This window comes from Astatotilapia calliptera, chromosome 12, assembly GCF_900246225.1.
Source record: "Astatotilapia calliptera chromosome 12, fAstCal1.2, whole genome shotgun sequence".
Lineage (NCBI taxonomy): Eukaryota > Metazoa > Chordata > Actinopteri > Cichliformes > Cichlidae > Astatotilapia > Astatotilapia calliptera.
The window spans coordinates 4,331,292-4,348,385 of NC_039313.1; the positions used below are offsets into that span (position 1 = coordinate 4,331,292).

Genomic DNA, 17,094 nt, shown 5'->3' on the forward strand with positions numbered 1-17,094 from the left:
ACCACTCCGCCAACATGCCACCGCTTTTGTGTGGCAGTTGTTTCTGCATGAAAGTTGAAGTCTGTGAGAAAACATCATTTTCTGTTTTCTAAAACACTTGTATTCCTTCCTCTTATTCAAGTTTCTTCACCCTGCCCACTTCCCACTCACAGTCAGACAGGAGCTTTTCACTTACGCTCACATTATTTGATATCTCCACAACACCTGTGACAGGTGACCTAGACATCTCTCCCAGCTCCGAGAGTGCCAAGTGTAAATCAGGCAGCCGAAACACTGGAATAATTTTATTATTGTTATGCGTCGTATTCTCAACGCAGTGAGAATGAGAGATGGAGAGAAAGAGAGGGAGAGAGGAGGCTGTGTGATGGTGTGTTGCCCCTGTGGGAGGATTTGTGTGTGGGTGTCCAGTAGCGCTCTCAGTCCTGCTGGTTGTGTAACCACCGATGGAAGTCATAGACGAGGGATGGGGTGGTGTGTGGGAGGGATGTGTCATCCCCATCACTCCCAGGTCGTGTCAGCTGTGGAAGCATTGGACTTCAGAGGGCCGTGGTGTTGCTGCAGCACCGGCAGAGGCTATATTTGTCTCCCCATGCTTTGTCTAAAGGAGTCTGTTGTAAGACATTAAACATGGAGCTTTGTGTAGGCCTGGTGAAAAATATATGAAAACATTCCGAGGCATGAAAATAACTCCAGGTTCAAATAGTCATTTACATGGAACGTTAGTTGTCAGACTTCATGTATATTATTTAAACAGTTTGTGAGCCCCTGGCTCTAGCATTGTGGTTTCTTTTTAACAGATTGTGACTGACAATGCCATGAAAACATTTTTACTTTTTGACTTCTTAGTTTTTTGCATATTTGTTACACCTACATTTTTCAGATCATCAAACAGTTTTTGATACCCAGTGCCCGATGGGTGACGTGATACCCACGTTTGTGAATATGATAACTCAAGAACAAGGCAAATTACGATTTTCCAATTGATACCGTTGGTGCACCTACACCTGTTTAAGATCGCCCTAAATGATGTCAATCTGATTAACCCTCTCAGGCTCAAATTAAACTTTTTGTTGCTAATGCACAACCAAGTCCTGCAGTGGTACTTCTGAGTAAAAAAAAACACATAAAATATGTATGTGGGGTAATCAGGTTGTTAGTTTTTAACTGTTGCAAATCGGCAACGCCTGCCTCGAGAGGGTTAATGTCTGGACTTTGATTAGGCCAATCTAAAGCCTTCATTTAGTTTTGGGTTTTGAGTCATTCAGTAGGTGGACTTGCTGGTGTGCTTCGGATCATTGTCCTGCTATGTGAACCAAGTGTGCTTGAGGTTCAGAGCGTGAACTGATGGCCATTCATTCTCCATAAGACTTTTATGGTAGAGAGCAGCATTCATGCTTCTGCTCTTTACTGTAATACAGACCTGGATGGAGTATTTAATTACAACCGTACAGGTCCTAAAGCAGCAAAACAGCCCCAGACTATCACGCTACCACCACCAGGAGGTAGTGTAGGAGTGATGTTCTGTGAAATGCTCTGTTATTTTTATGCCAGAGTCAAACCTTCCTAAAAACATCAACTTTTGGCAAATGTGAGACGAGCGTTTGTGTCCTGTTTGGTCAGAAGTGGTTTTCTCTGTGGAACGCTCCCATGCATACTTTGCTGAACCTTAACTGAAGCGAGTGAGACCTGCTGTTCTTTAGCTATGGTGTTTGGATCTTTTGTGACCTCCTGGATGAGAATCGCTCTCACAGTGGTTCACTGGAGTCCTAAAGCATTAGAAAGGCTTCGTAAACCTTTCTAAGCTGACAGATTTCAGTTACTTTGTTTGACTTTAAGTGATTTCTTGATTCAACAGCTCTGGCAGTAATCAGACCTGGGTGGGGCCAGTGAAATTGAATGCAGCTGTCCAACAGATGTGATTAGTCACAGTTAATTCATGATTTAACAGGGAGGGGCAATTACTTTCTCCAGGTAGGATTGGATAGCTTTTTTTCCCCATAGTAAATAAAGCATTCTTACTAGAGTTGCTTTCCCACAGTCCTACAGGTTAAACAATTTTTATTTATCTTAAACTGAGTCTTGGTGCATCCACTCTGTTAATTGATTAATTCTTAAACAAGCCATTTTGACTCTTGTCAACTTTCTTGTGATTGGCAGCCTCTTGTAAACAGAAGGGTTGAACAGTGGGTGGGCGTGGCTTCTGGTTTCGAAAAAACAGAACTGTGTGCCTGGGCTGAACATTTTAAAGATGTGCCCTCTTGACGACCTCAAACAGATCAAAAACAGTCTGAAACATTCTCATCTGTTCACCAGAATCTTGAGACTCTGAAGACCACGTGTACCATGCTGGAGGAACAGGTCATGGAGCTGGAGACTATGAATGATGAACTGCTGGAGAAGGAGAGACAGTGGGATGCCTGGAGGGCAACACTGGAGGAGGAGAAGAACCAGGCTGAGCGGAGGACCAGAGAGATCCAGAGACTCTTAGACACTGAAAAACAGAATAGGTGACCACCACAAGATGTATCACTGTAACTGTGGGTGTTAACTAATGAATCCTAAATAGCCAAAATGTTTTCCTCAATGTTCTGTTTCTATTTTGCTTGTAATTTTCTTGCTACTATGAAAACAGTCTACAGCACATTAACTTATATTCAGTGCACCTATAGTTGCCTCAAAGAAACGTTAGTATATTTATTTCTGCACATTGCAATAGTCCAGTTATGTAATTTTGCCACAAGACCTTTAAGGAGGCTTATGAGTTTCTTATTTCATCAGCAGAGAAAACTATTTTTGCTCTAAATGTTTCTCTTGCTATCAGTGTTGGATAAAGCTCCCTTCGCCTACACGCACTGGATTCGACAGGCTTTGCCGTATTGTCTAGGGTCTGTCAAAGCAGGAATTCTAGGTAAAATATGAAATGATTTTCTGAGTTGCCTGGAACAGTGGAAAGTGAAGAAAATTAGGTAAACTTTAAAGCATTCAAAAACTGAAATTACATTTTTAGTGGTGTGTTTTCCTCTATCCAGAACCACGCGACTTTACCCCAAACAAACCAATGAGTGAAACAGCAATATGAACATTACGAAATACTTTAGTCAGTTTGTTTCAAAGAGCCTGTAAACACATAATAGATGAACTTGAAGAGCACGCACTCGAAGGCTGAAAAATAACTGGCACTAACTTTTCTCCGATCTAGGCTCCGTGCAGAGCAGCGCAGCACCGAGTCTCGGCAGGCTGTGGAACAGGCAGTTAAAGAGCACAAAGCTGAGATCCTGGCCCTGCAGCAGGCCCTCAAAGACCAGAAACTCAAAGCCGAGAGCCTTGCAGACACTGTACGCATTTTCACACTCCTGAATAACATCTGTTAAGTTTTGTGTAGTTAGCAGATGTCGCGGCAAACTCTTCCTTTTCATTCCTCAGCTGAACGATCTGGAGAAGAAGCATGCCATGCTGGAGATGAATGCCCGCAGTTTGCAGCAAAAACTGGAGAGTGAGAGAGAGCTGAAGCAGAGGCTGCTGGAAGAGGCACAGTGTTTCATTATTTTCACAGAGCCACTGATCTGATCATTTTATTACACTTTTATTACAGACATATGGTCAAAACCGGAAAATAAATCGGTTCTATTTTTCAGAAATTCTTAGCAGTAATAATAATAAACCTTTCTGTATGAAACCACGCTGAAAGGTATAGCAATCAGTAAAAGCAATCAGTTGTAAGAAGTGTGTGTGGCTTAGTAAAGACATTCAGAGGGTGATGTAAAGGTGCTTTACCTCCACAGCAAGAGAAGCTGCAACAGCAGATGGATGCCCAGAAGACCCACATATTTCGTCTGACCCAGGGGCTGCAGGACGCTTTGGACCAGACTGACCTGTTGAAAACTGAAAGGACTGACCTGGAATACCAGCTGGAGAACATCCAGGTGCTGCTACACACATACATGCACACGCCTACTAAAGACAAATGAAAAAAACCCACACATGTAGGAACCATGTGAGTTTTAAATCACTGCAGGTACATGTACGTTGCTGGACTGTGTCATTTTCAGTCTTGTTTCTCCCCCACTGTTCTGAGCCACACGTATGTGCACACACACTATTTGTTTTACAGCACACAACTCCCTCCCCTACTTTCTGTCTCTGTCAACCTCTCTGTATGAAATGAAGTACTTGAGAAGAAATTCATGGCAGTAGTGATGTTCACTTAGCTCCACCTGCAGGCTGTATACTCTCATGAGAAGGTGAAAATGGAGGGAACCATTACCCAGCAGACTAAGCTCATAGACTTCCTCCAGTCCCAGGCACACGGTGGCTCCAAGAAGAAAAAGGTCAGATGGGATTAAATATCTCTCTCTCTCTCTCTACATATATAGATATAGATATAGATATATATAGATATACAGATATATATAGATATACAATAATTTCTTATCTTTCTATTTCTTTTTGTTCATTTATGGGCTCATTTCTTGTGTTTCTCCCTGTTTGTGTTTGCTTGTGTGTGCCTCAGGGTCTCTTTGGACGTCGTCGGGAGGACCTGTTGGCCGCCATGGCTGCTCAGGCTCAGACTCAGGGTCAGACTCAGACTCAAGGCCAGGCTTCCCCTGTGCCTGCCATCCAGCCGGTGCCTCTGCAGTACAGCGACATGAAGGCAGCTCTAGACAAAGAACGTTCTCGTTGCACAGAGTTAGAAGATGCTCTGCAGAAAATGAGAGCAGAACTGCGAGCACTGAGAGAAGAAGGTGAGACTGCCCTGCACCAATCTGTGGACTCCAATTTACACTCTGTTGTTCATTTATAATCATCAGTAGAAACTTGAACTAAGAATTTTTTTAAATTTTACTCAAAACAAAATACTCAAAGTCAGTCTTTCCAACCCAGCTCTGCAGTATAAGGACCACGGAAGTTCTACAAACCCAGCCACAGCTCGGCAACAGATAATTATGTCTGCCATGGTGAAGTCTCCTGAGCACCAGCAGGGCCCCACCAGCCTTGCACCCTCCAACTCTGGACGGAGGAAGGACACTCCCACACCTGAGGGTAAGGGAAGGGTGATTTTCATAGTAGCTCAGTGTGTTTTTTTTTAATCCAATGGCACAAACATGCAGGCTCACAGGAGATGCATAGAGGAGAGTGAGGTAAGATGAGCCGGCAGGTTTGTTATCTCATTTAGGCAACCATTCATAATTTTTGTCATGTGACTTTTTCTTCTTTTTTACCTTGCTGTGTAAGGAAGAACTATTTAAGAAGACGTGTAAACAGCTCAAGTCAAAGCCTTTTTTGGCAGCTCAGTTGATCAAGTTCAATCAGATGTACTGTGTAGAAACATGTGAAGAAGTCAGTAAAGTGCTCTAGTTTACTCTAGTATAAGTCTGATAAACACTGTGGTTGTGGCGTAACATGGGAAAGAGCCTTTGTGGTAAGCTGTGCTTACATCAAGTGAGATATTTGAGGTTTAAACTCGTTTCCATCATACCAGTGAGCAGATATTGTTCTCATTTTAGACGCGCTGTAGCCCGAGCACTATCATGCAGCATAATTATAGAAGAAAAAGAAACACAGGTCCCCTGCACCGCTATTCTTCAAACCTAGACCTCTGTATTCGGGATGCAACGATACCAATTTTTTCAAACTGATACGATACCGATACTTGGATCTGAGTAATTGCCGATACAGAGTACAAAAAACAATACTTCTACCACACACACACACACACACACACACACACACACACACACACACACACACACACACACACACACACACACACACAAATGCAATGAATTGGAAGACAGGTTTTATTTTATTCTCTGCCGATAAAAAATTAAATCTTAATAAAAAAGACCACAAAAAAATTTCAAGTGAAAAGTAAGCACTTCTGTTAAATTATTGCAGAGTCTCCACATTGTAATTTAACAAAATATCACTGAACTATTGACACTGTCTCGAGCTTTCAGAATAATAAATAAACACTTCTGTTTGGAATAAAATAAATACAAATTAGGTTTGAGAATAAAATAAACTTTTAAATTATTGCAGAGTGTCCATATTGTAAACAAACAAACAAAATAACGAAAGTATTTGGCATTGACAAATAAACTCCTCATCTGCCCGTGGATCATCAGTCCACTGTGCCGTTAAACCGAGGACTGACATCGCGCACACACTGATTGTCTTTACCTCTTTACAAAGTTTTGACACCATTATCTCCCTGATGTATGGGCGGCTGGGAATTTCATATCGCAGCTCGAGTATGCTGAGAAGACGATGCAATCCTATGTTTTCCACGACCGGCATTGGCTGGTCATCCAGAGCGATAAAATGAGTCAGAGCCTCTGTTTTAACTGCCCGTGGATTTTCTCTTGACATTTTTCATTGCTTTTCCAAAACCTGAGTTAAAGTTGGCTGTTCCGGTCCACACTGCTGACATTTTGTTTAGCCTGGCTACAGCAGCCTCCAGTTTCTCTTTTTTATCTGGAGCCGCCAGTCTCACTCGCCTAACCCTGTGCCTGTTTAGCGCGGGATGTCCCCCTAGTGGCCAATCTAAAAAACTACAACAGAAATGACAAGCCACCCTCTGATTAATGAAATAAGTTGGTATCGGTTCATGGTATCAGTTAACTTTTATGAGTATGAGTACACACATATTTTACAGTATCGGCCCTGATACCCGATACCAGTATCGGTATCGGTGCATCCCTACTCTGCATGAAGTATCTGCAGAAGTATACAGTATTGCATGCAGCAAGATTCTGAGCTCCTAGTGCTTGTTCTTGTTTGCTATTTTGAATAATGGTCAGCACAGCAGGTGCAGTGGTTAGCACTGTCGCTTCACAGCAAGAAAGGACTTGATTTGGGCCCCCATGCATGGAGCCCGCATGTTCTCCTTGTGTCTGTGTGGGTTTCCTCTGAGCAATCTGTTGTCCTCCTACAGTCCAAAGACATGCCGTATACTTTAACTGGTAATTTTAATTGGATGTAGAAGTATATAGAATAAAGCATTGTATCAATGTGTCTTGTTGTCACATTGATACAGTTCAGGCAGTTTTCTTCATACCTCAGAACTGTGGACAAGTTGTACTAGTATTTATTTCATTATCACCAATAATATGAGTAGAATTGGGGATTTGATTATTTAATTATTCGTTTTTTGTAACTATATTTTTCAGACAGCTGTTAAATCTTCTTACAGTCACACTAGATCAATTTTGGGGGTTGACTTGATCCCAAAGACCAATCGTTTTTTGGTTGTCTATTTAAGTGAGGCACAACTGATAGGTATCATATGACTTGAGTGCAAAATGGCTTATCTCTTAGCTGACTCTCCTCTACTGCCTCTGCAGCACACACCTCACATTCAAAGGTTGATTTTTGAAGCTCTTACTGTCTCTTCTTTCACACACCTTTCAGAGGGAAGGAGGGTCACTTTTGAAAGTAAGTCATCCAAATTCATGGTTTCTGCAGCTTGGTCTCTTATCTCTCCTCTACGTTGCTACATCCACATCTTTGACAGGCCAGATTTTAAAAGCTCTGCACTTTTATAGTATAAAATGTCAGATCTAAACAGGTTTGTCAGATGAGGCTGAAGAACCTTCAGTGCAGAGCTTTAGAAATCTGAAGCATTTTATCTTGGTTGCTGAAGCGTGTGATTTGCAGAAGCCTTCTACTTTATTTAACTCACTTTATTTCCACCTCAAATTCACATCATATACACAAATGTACCATATTAAAAATTCTGCAATGCAAAAACCACTGTATGCACTTTAAACCCACACTCTGATCTAAAGGTATTATCTAGCCATTTTGTTAGTCAAGGTTACAACAAGAAAAGAAAAGTCTCATATCTACGTTTTATGTCATAGTGACCTGGTAGTCAAAAACAGAAACAACAGAAGCAAGAAAGGAAAGAAAGAAAAAGATGTACAGCTGTCAGTTACAATAGCAAATCTGATGGACACAAACAGCTTTGAGGCTTTGGGGAACAGACACAGGATCCCTGAGAGCGTCCTGTGTCAGATCCTTTGGGTTCTCTCTGGGATGCCGGATGAGATAACTGTGAATCTGACTTGTTCAGCACCTTTGGCTCATTGTTGTGTTCCTCAAGCTGTTCCTAAACAACTTTGCAGTCTGGGGGAAGGCCATTGCTGTCAGTGGGTGCCATTGCCAATGGGCAGGTGTATTTAGTTTGTAACAGCGCTTACCTTGGAGGTTTAACATCCGCATGAATGCCAGCTGCACAGCAGTTTGAACACTAATGTATGTGTTTCATGCAAGAGGACTAAAGAAGATGACCAAGTTATTATGATTTATTTTAAGTTGCTAGCTCTAATCATAAACAAGTGTAAAATGTACAGATTTTCAAAGTGCTTTTAAGAACTCGTTAATATAGATCAAAATCAAAAAGTGAAGTGATGCAGTTAAAATAAAAAGAACATAAATGCTGAACAGTGTGAACGGTATTACAAGTAAAATAAATAAACACGGAAATAGATAAGTCCATAAAGAAGTGATAAGAAGATAAAACACTTTGATCAGTTTTCTGTAAATGTACGTTTGTAATGTAATCTAGATGTAAATGAAAGGTGAGTTTGCGAACGTCAGCTCCTTTGTTAGAGAACAGTTAAGGGCTCTGATCAGAGGAACAACCCAGCAGCTCGGTTCCTTGGGTCTGACTGTAAATTTATAACACAGGTAAAAGCGTGGCACAAGTTTAAAATCAGCTGAAATAGCTGGATAAAATAGCTAGTATGCAGTAGCAAAACTGAGAGTGATATAGTGTTGTCTCTTTGATTTTGTTAAAAGCCTGGCAGCTGAGTTTAGGACAGACTGGAGGCGGGGGGAAAAGACCAAGGCTTTACATTTTAGCTTAAGTCCAATTAGACTGTAATTTGCCTCCATTCCCCTGCTATTACAATAAAGGTCTAAACAACAACAGCACTATGTGATGCTAGGATTTCGGAGCTTATACGCATCTATTAGTGAGATATGGCTCTATTGATTATTCCATTCTACTATGATTTACTCACTGATTTGGTCTCTTTCATACTTTTCTCATGCAACATCACATTAAGGTAGTTTTGTATGAGAAAAATACAAACGGGGCCATATTCATCAGTAACTTAACAACAATATTCAATAGATACATGAAATAAAGTGCTCACGTTTTTCTTTCTTTCCATGTTGGTTGTACACACAAGATTTGTAAATTTCATACTGATTGACATTATTATATCAATAAGCGTGATCGTTTTGTTGCCATAATAATGACGTGAAATTTTTCAACCATCTTTAATGCAGAATGCAGTTCGCTGATGCTGACTGGATAATGCCTTTAAAATGCTGCAGTGTGTGGGCACAAGCAGAGGGACTGACAAAATGAAGAATCTGTTTCAAGCATTTCCGTCTTCAGAGTACTTGCATTAATGCATTTTGCCAAACATGTACCACTCCTTTTGGAAAGCTTTTGTTTTTTTTTTGTTGAACTGATCTCATAGATGGTATGGCATGATGCACTGAGGTTTTAAAGCGATGGATGTACCTGACAGAGTAAGACATGCTGGCGCTGCCTGCCCTGACTGTGTTCCCTGCTGACTGTATTCAGAGTATAGCCGTCGCTTGAAGGACAGTCAGAGAGACAGAGAGAGGGAGAGAGAGAGGGTGATGCACCACAACACGCCTCACCGCTTCACAGTGGGACTCAACATGAGAGCTGCCAAGTGTACCGTGTGCCTGGATACTGTGCACTTTGGTCGTCAGGCAGCTACCTGTCTTGGTAAGTTACAGTTGTGCTCACAAGGACTATCAACTAGACAGTGATGTATACCTTCACATAAACCATATTTTAACTTCTTGCTATATTACATTTTTCCACACATTTTCTGAAAGCATGCCTCATACTGTCAGAACTCTACACACAAATCAAAAAACACACACACAATGTGCAGAACTCTTCAATTCTCCTGCAAAATGAAACTTTACATTCAAAACAATGTAAATGGAATTTTGTTTTCAAATGACACATGAATAGACATTTATAAGAACCAGTTGAACACTGATGTGCTTACAGTTTTTTCTGAATGCTTAAACCCTAACTGTGATTCCTGTAGCACAATCTCTAAAACTATTCAGACTTATAGCAAAACCACTCACTGAGTTTGCAAAACTAAAAGCACATAAACTGCTTTGCACTCAGTTTGCAATTTTGTAACACACACTTTGCAAAACTGTAGGCACAATTCACTGCACAACACTCAATTACCAAATTTCCAACACACTCCTAGCAACAGTATACACATGTATGGCTATCATTAACACTAATTTGCCAACTGTCTGGCACACTTTCACATGTGAAAACTTTTTTAGATAATTAGTTCACTTTGCAATCAGCCTAAGCACTATAATACAGGTAAGCTGTGTGTGCGGAGTACAATGGAGGGAGCAGAAAGAGTGAGAAGTAGAGGAGGCCGAGGAAGAGGACGTGGAGGTGAAGAAGTAGGATGAAGAGGACGACAAGGACAAGGAGGAGCAAGAGGAAGACGAGGAGGGGGGAGAGGAAGATGAGGAGGGGGGAGAGGAGGATGAGGAGGGGGGAGAGGAAGGGTAGGAAGAGTAGGAAATAGGATTGCTGATGACATCAGAGCTACAATAGTGGACCATGTAATCAACCGTGGAATGACCCTGAGGGTAGCTGGCCAACGGGTCCAGCCTAACTCGAGCCGCTACACTGTAGCAAGTACCATAAGGACATCTTGAAATGAGAATCGGTTAGTACAGTCACTTCGCACAAAGATTTGTAGCACTGCCATATGCCAATGAGAAACACACCAATACCATTGATGTAAAAATACTGAAATTGTTACTTTACAGAATTGCTAGATGACCAGATGCTGGGGGCAGAGGAAGCATGTTCACTGCAGACCAAGTAACCCATATAGTCATTATGGCGATTGCAAATAATCCTATACTTGGAAATGAACACTTGTGTTTGTTTTGATGTGTTTGAATAAACACCAGTACTTGAAGTTTGGATCCCTCTATGCTTATGGATCTATGACAGAAGTATGAGCTCAAACTGACATAGCCTACCTTGTGCACAGAGAAAGCAAAAGCCAGATGTGTTTTGTATTCATACCATCAGTGTGCAGTTGGCGCATTGTGTGCTTAGTAGATGATGGCTTGTGTGTACTGTTTGATACGGAAACACCATTTTTACGAAGGTGTGAAGAGTTAATCTAGCTGTGTTTGCTTTTGCAAGAGAACTACAATGTTTTGATTATTGGGTGACAGGTTTTCTTATTTGTGTGAAGAGTTTTGCAAAATTAGCCAATAGTTACAAAAAATGTGCTTAAGCAATCAGAAAAAACTGTAAGCGTAACGCTTGGCTTTTCCCCCGCCCATATAAATCTGGAGAGGATCCTATCCCATTCTGCAAAGTATCTATCAGGGCTTTCTATAGAAACAGCCTGGAACAAAAAGCTCTGATTTCGTAATTGCAATTATGTGTGAAAGGTGTTTAGCAATGTGGTTAGTATGCAAAGTTGGGCAACTGAGTTTACAATTTTGAAAAGTTCAACACTGAACAAAAAAGGCTTACGTTAAGTCATTATGATGACTGGAGACGAAGTGGTCATAGTGTTTTACATTACAGTTTTTTCTGAATGCTTAAACCCTAACTGTGATTCCTGTAGCACAATCTCTAAAACTATTCAGACTTATAGCAAAACCACTCACTGAGTTTGCAAAACTAAAAGCACAAAAACTGCTTTGCACTCAGTTTGCAATTTTGTAACACACACTTTGCAAAACTGTAGGCACAATTCACTGCACAACACTAAATTACCAAATTTCCAACACACTCCTAGCAAAAGTATACACATGTATGGCTATCATTAACACTAATTTGCCAACTGTCTGGCACACTTTCACATGTGAAAACTTTTTTAGATAATTAGTTCACTTTGCAATCAGCCTAAGCACTATAATACAGGTAAGCTGTGTGTGCGGAGTACAATGGAGGGAGCAGAAAGAGTGAGAAGTAGAGGAGGCCGAGGAAGAGGACGTGGAGGTGAAGAAGTAGGATGAAGAGGACGACAAGGACAAGGAGGAGCAAGAGGAAGACGAGGAGGGGGGAGAGGAAGGGTAGGAAGAGTAAGAAATAGAATTACTGATGACATCAGAGCTACAATAGTGGACCATGTAATCAACCATGTAATCAACAGTGGAATGACCCTGAGGGTAGCTGGCCAACGGGTCCAGCCTAACTCGAGCCGCTACACTGTAGCAAGTACCATAAGGACATCTTGAAATGAGAATCGGTTAGTACAGTCACTTCGCACAAAGATTTGTAGCACTGCCATATGCCAATGAGAAACACACCAATACCATTGATGTAAAAATACTGAAATTGTTACTTTACAGAATTGCTAGATGACCAGATGCTGGGGGCAGAGGAAGCATGTTCACTGCAGACCAAGTAACCCATATAGTCATTATGGCGATTGCAAATAATCCTATACTTGGAAATGAACACTTGTGTTTGTTTTGATGTGTTTGAATAAACACCAGTACTTGAAGTTTGGATCCCTCTATGCTTATGGATCTATGACAGAAGTATGAGCTCAAACTGACATAGCCTACCTTGTGCACAGAGAAAGCAAAAGCCAGATGTGTTTTGTATTCATACCATCAGTGTGCAGTTGGCGCATTGTGTGCTTAGTAGATGATGGCTTGTGTGTACTGTTTGATACGGAAACACCATTTTTACGACGGTGTGAAGAGTTAATCTAGCTGTGTTTGCTTTTGCAAGAGAACTACAATGTTTTGATTATTGAGTGACAGGTTTTCTTATTTGTGTGAAGAGTTTTGCAAAATTAGCCAATAGTTACAAAAAATGTGCTCAAGCAATCAGAAAAAACTGTAAGCGTAACGCTTGGCTTTTTCCCCGCCCATATAAATCTGGAGAGGATCCTATCCCATTCTGCAAAGTATCTATCAGGGCTTTCTATAGAAACAGCCTGGAACAAAAAGCTCTGATTTCGTAATTGCAATTATGTGTGAAAGGTGTTTAGCAATGTGGTTAGTATGCAAAGTTGGGCAACTGAGTTTACAATTTTGAAAAGTTCAACACTGAACAAAAAAGGCTTACGTTAAGTCATTATGATGACTGGAGATGAAGGGGTCATAGTGTTTTACAACGAGCACATCAGTGTTCAACTGGTGCTTATAAATGTCTATTGATGTGATGGTTTGTGTGTCATTTGAAAACAAAACGCCATTTTGACAAGAAATTACATTGTTTTGAATGTAGAGTTTCATTTTGCAGGAGAATTGAAGGGTTTTGCTCGTTGTGTGTGTGTTTTTTTGATTTGTGTGCAGAGTTCTGACAATATGAGGGATGTTTTCAGGAAATGTGTGTAAACAATTGAGAAAAAATGTATGTTGCTGTCTCTCCGTCTTCTATTTGCCAGACTGAATCCTGATTCATCTTTCAAAATATATCCCATGGAGGTTTCCATGGAATCCATTTCAAACACTCTATAATAGATAATAGATAAGTAGTGATACAGAAAGACAGACTAATGAAATAGTGTATTTACAGTATATGCACTCCAGATATATGTGCACTATTACAATATAGTCTACAGTACTGCAAGAGTACCATCTGTAACAACCTAGCCAACAGTAAGAGTAGGCCTATGGGCACAGAACTGTACTGGAAGAGTCACTGGTTACAGGTTACACTCGCACATACTGATATCGTAGATCTTTAAGTCTTGCAGAGGGTCTGATCACATCATTAGAAACATGTGTGTTCAGCTGTGAGTTGCTGTGTGTAAAAGATGACAGCTGTGTTGAAGTTGTGCTCACATTTTGCTGCCAGTGTTTACAGTTTTGCAACACACATGTGAAATGTGTTTAGTGACTAAGGATATGTTTAAGGTTTTGAAAAACAGAGTGTATGAGTTTTGCAAATCGTGTCTAAGTACCTGAACCGTGTTTAAGGTTTGGCCAAAAGACTGTTTGATAGCTTAGAGAATGGAGTTTAGTGTTTTACCAATTCAGAAAAACTGTGATAAGACCAAAGTTGACATTAGCCTTTCTGTCTGTGTTTTGAAGTTTTCCGTTTTACAATGAAAGTCATCATTCTGGGTTTTAATAGCAGCATTTCATCTTTAAATCTTTACATTAGTGAACACATATACAAAATGTTCAGTCTTTGACGGTTTGCAGATGTTTAACAGTTGGCAAACACAAGCTTTTTTCACAAGAAGAGAGCATTTTTATGGACAGATAAACCTACTGTGCATTCTCCTTACGCTGATAGTGTTAACACGCTCTCCTTTTAGACTGGCGGTGTCAGTAGTGTCGCTCTGCTCTCTCCTCAGAATGCCATGCATTGTGCCACCCGAAATGCTCCCCCTGCCTTCCAGCCACATGCGGGATGTCCAGTGACTGCTCCCTGCATCTGTCTGAGGGCCTGTGTCGAGATAAGAGCAGCGCACCGGGCCAGCAGCTGAAAGAGGCCGGCGGACACATGCACTTGGAGGGCTGGATGAAACAGCCCAGGTTAGCTGTGGACACAGTGGTGTCTGACTCAGTCTTTGCTCACTTGCATTATTATATATCAAGACCGTCCTACACATCACCTGCCGAAACAGCTGCACATAAATCTGCAGTTCTAATGTGCAGACTTCACACATACCCGTTTTTTTTAAGTGAGTTAAACCTCCAGCAGTGAGATGAGATGAATGTGAGACACGATTTAACAAAATCTGACAAATTAGAGCATTATAGTGTCTGATAAATATCAACCTTAGATTTTGAATATTAGTAGTAGTAAAAGTACAAATTTCAAAACTTTTTTTTTGCCTTTTTTTTCTGTAATTCTCCAGTTCTCAGTTTCACTTTGTGTTACTGTGTATTTGGCTTCTTCTTTATTGTTTTTTTAATGCCATGTTTACAAACAGTGATTTTTTCTGAGCATCTGATCTTTTCATCCACATGTGTTACATTTCACAACGGTAGAGATTTACAAACGAGGAGTGTCCGTACAAACAGCTTTAAAAATTAAAAAAGACAACAAGAGTGGATACATCACACAGCATTTTATACATCTGATGTTTCGTACGTACAGTCATGTGAAAAAGAAATGACACCCAAGACGGCAAAGTTATCTCAGGACTCACCTGGTCTTTAGCAGATCTTCTAGTTAAGTAAATACTAAATTAGGGGATTTACATATTGTATACATCATTAACAAAAACGTAATAAATCAAACAATATGCCAATATGCAGAAACAGTGTGTGGAAAAACAAAGTCCACCTGTACTCAATTACGAGGGAACGTAGCAGCCAGCTGCTGCTAATCACATATATTGATTAATTGATGGTCAACAAGCGAGAGCAACTCACATGCTCACAGCTGTAAAAGCAGAAGTTTTGGAACATTTGGGTGTGTGTTACAGTGTCAAGGAGGAAAGACATCAGTGATGATCTTAAAGAAGCAATCGTTAGTACCTGCCAATCTGGGAAGGGCCATGAGTTACATACATTTCCATACAATATGGAGTCTGTCAATCTACAGTGAGGGAGCTATATGTGTAACACACGGGGAACACTAAAGCAGTCGCGCCAGAATGTCCTGCTAAAAAGAAAGATTCTTTAAAATACAAGGGGGAGCAAGCGAGTCAGATACCCAGGGCACAGAGATGAAGCAGGACATTCTGATCAGAAACAGTTTATTACTAGACCAGGGAGCACAAATAAAACATCCTTAAAATGTACATAATAAAATGTTGTCAATCTAGTAAAACAATCCTAAAACCCGTAAAACTACCATCTTCTACATTCACTAAAAACCCCCTGCTATAATTATGCCACATGTTCATTATGGGTCCATCAGCAGGCCAGGAATTCCAGCTTTAGAGCAGAGTTCACGCCAGCCCCGTCTTCGGCAGACAAGGAAGAGCCTCCCATCTTCTTGTCCTTCCACTGGCCCATCATATCCCAGCCCAGCTTGCGTTCTGCACCCGAATCCATCATGCGACCACCGCCACAGCTCCCCTTGCGTCGGTGTCCTGTAAAATAACAAACAGGGGCCAGAATAATGGTTCCAGAAGCAGCCGTGGCTCATGGCCATGGCGACCTTCTCCCAACCCAGCTGCACCCAGTAAACAACAGTAGAGACCCTACTCACAAATGCAGGTAAACCTCTGCCCTGCTGCCAATCACACGCGTTGTCTCCTACTGTTGCCATTCCATGAGGTCAGGACTGGGTCGCCGGGTCACGCTGGCCATCTAGCATTAACTTTCCAGTCTGGGGCCTCTCTCCTTCAGTGCTCAGCTAGCCTGCTTTTAAAAGGTCTTTACACAGCTGATAGGCCACCTCTGGACACACCCCTGCCTCAGCAGGTGGTCCCGATCAGCTAATTTGTCCCATGTGTAGCCAGTCCACAGTGGATTAAAAACTATGTCACATAAAACACTAAAAACCATGCAATAGAAACAGAATAAAACCATGCAAATAAAACGACACACATAAATAAACACTAAAAATCAGAATAAAAACAATATACAAGATAAATACAAATTTCCACTGTGTGACATCTGCACCCATGTCCTCTAACTGATCAGGTGGCCTGATGTTACTGAGAACAACTCCTCATAGGCCCTCACAATAATACTCCGTCTGGTAAAATGCACTCATCTGTCTTCACAGTGGTATTGTTGTCGTCTTGTGTTTTTGCAGGAATGGCAAACGAGGCCAGGGCTGGGAGAGGAAATATGTGGTCCTGGATGGGACTAAAATATCCATCTATGAGATAGAGCCCAGAGAAGGTGACATGTTTAGCTGTCTGGATTTTTAGATAGATGGAAAGTTATTAGAGTGGGCACCAGTGCTTATGAATCTCCTTATGTGTGTTGCTCAGACTCAGTGAAACCACTGGAGGAGTTTGATCTGTGTCTGTCAGATGGGGAGGTGGTGGTTCATGGAGCAGTGGGAGCATCTGAACTACCAAACACTGCCAAGTCAGGTAGATGTGAAGTGTACCAGGCAGCCTTTGCCTTCCCAATGTTGTTCAAAAGTCTGTCAAA

At 41.2% G+C, this 17,094-nt stretch overlaps 1 protein-coding gene and 1 long non-coding RNA gene across 8 annotated transcripts in view; one reads left to right on the top strand and one right to left on the bottom strand.

Moving 5' to 3' along the window:
- The window catches only part of citb (citron rho-interacting serine/threonine kinase b), a 50,849-nt gene that overhangs the window by 25,518 nt on the left and 8,237 nt on the right, over positions 1-17,094 (top strand). For 3 of the 7 annotated variants that reach the window (XM_026187268.1, XM_026187267.1, XM_026187272.1), the window contains exons 17-28: positions 2,314-2,507; positions 3,200-3,335; positions 3,424-3,528; positions 3,783-3,923; positions 4,209-4,328; positions 4,511-4,742; positions 4,882-5,040; positions 7,411-7,434; positions 9,602-9,772; positions 14,385-14,565; positions 16,748-16,836; positions 16,929-17,033. In XM_026187268.1, coding sequence (XP_026043053.1) covers positions 2,314-2,507; positions 3,200-3,335; positions 3,424-3,528; positions 3,783-3,923; positions 4,209-4,328; positions 4,511-4,742; positions 4,882-5,040; positions 7,411-7,434; positions 9,602-9,772; positions 14,385-14,565; positions 16,748-16,836; positions 16,929-17,033 — 1,657 coding nt within the window. The remainder of the gene's footprint in view (positions 1-2,313; positions 2,508-3,199; positions 3,336-3,423; positions 3,529-3,782; positions 3,924-4,208; positions 4,329-4,510; positions 4,743-4,881; positions 5,041-7,410; positions 7,435-9,601; positions 9,773-14,384; positions 14,566-16,747; positions 16,837-16,928; positions 17,034-17,094) is intronic. The other 4 variants (XM_026187270.1, XM_026187273.1, XM_026187269.1 and 1 more) reach the window with 3 other exon arrangements.
- Positions 15,721-16,523, bottom strand: LOC113033467 (uncharacterized). The gene is made up of 2 exons (XR_003274031.1): positions 16,196-16,523; positions 15,721-16,076 (listed from the first exon to the last, which is right to left on the bottom strand). It is a non-coding gene; the product is annotated as an uncharacterized LOC113033467 (long non-coding RNA).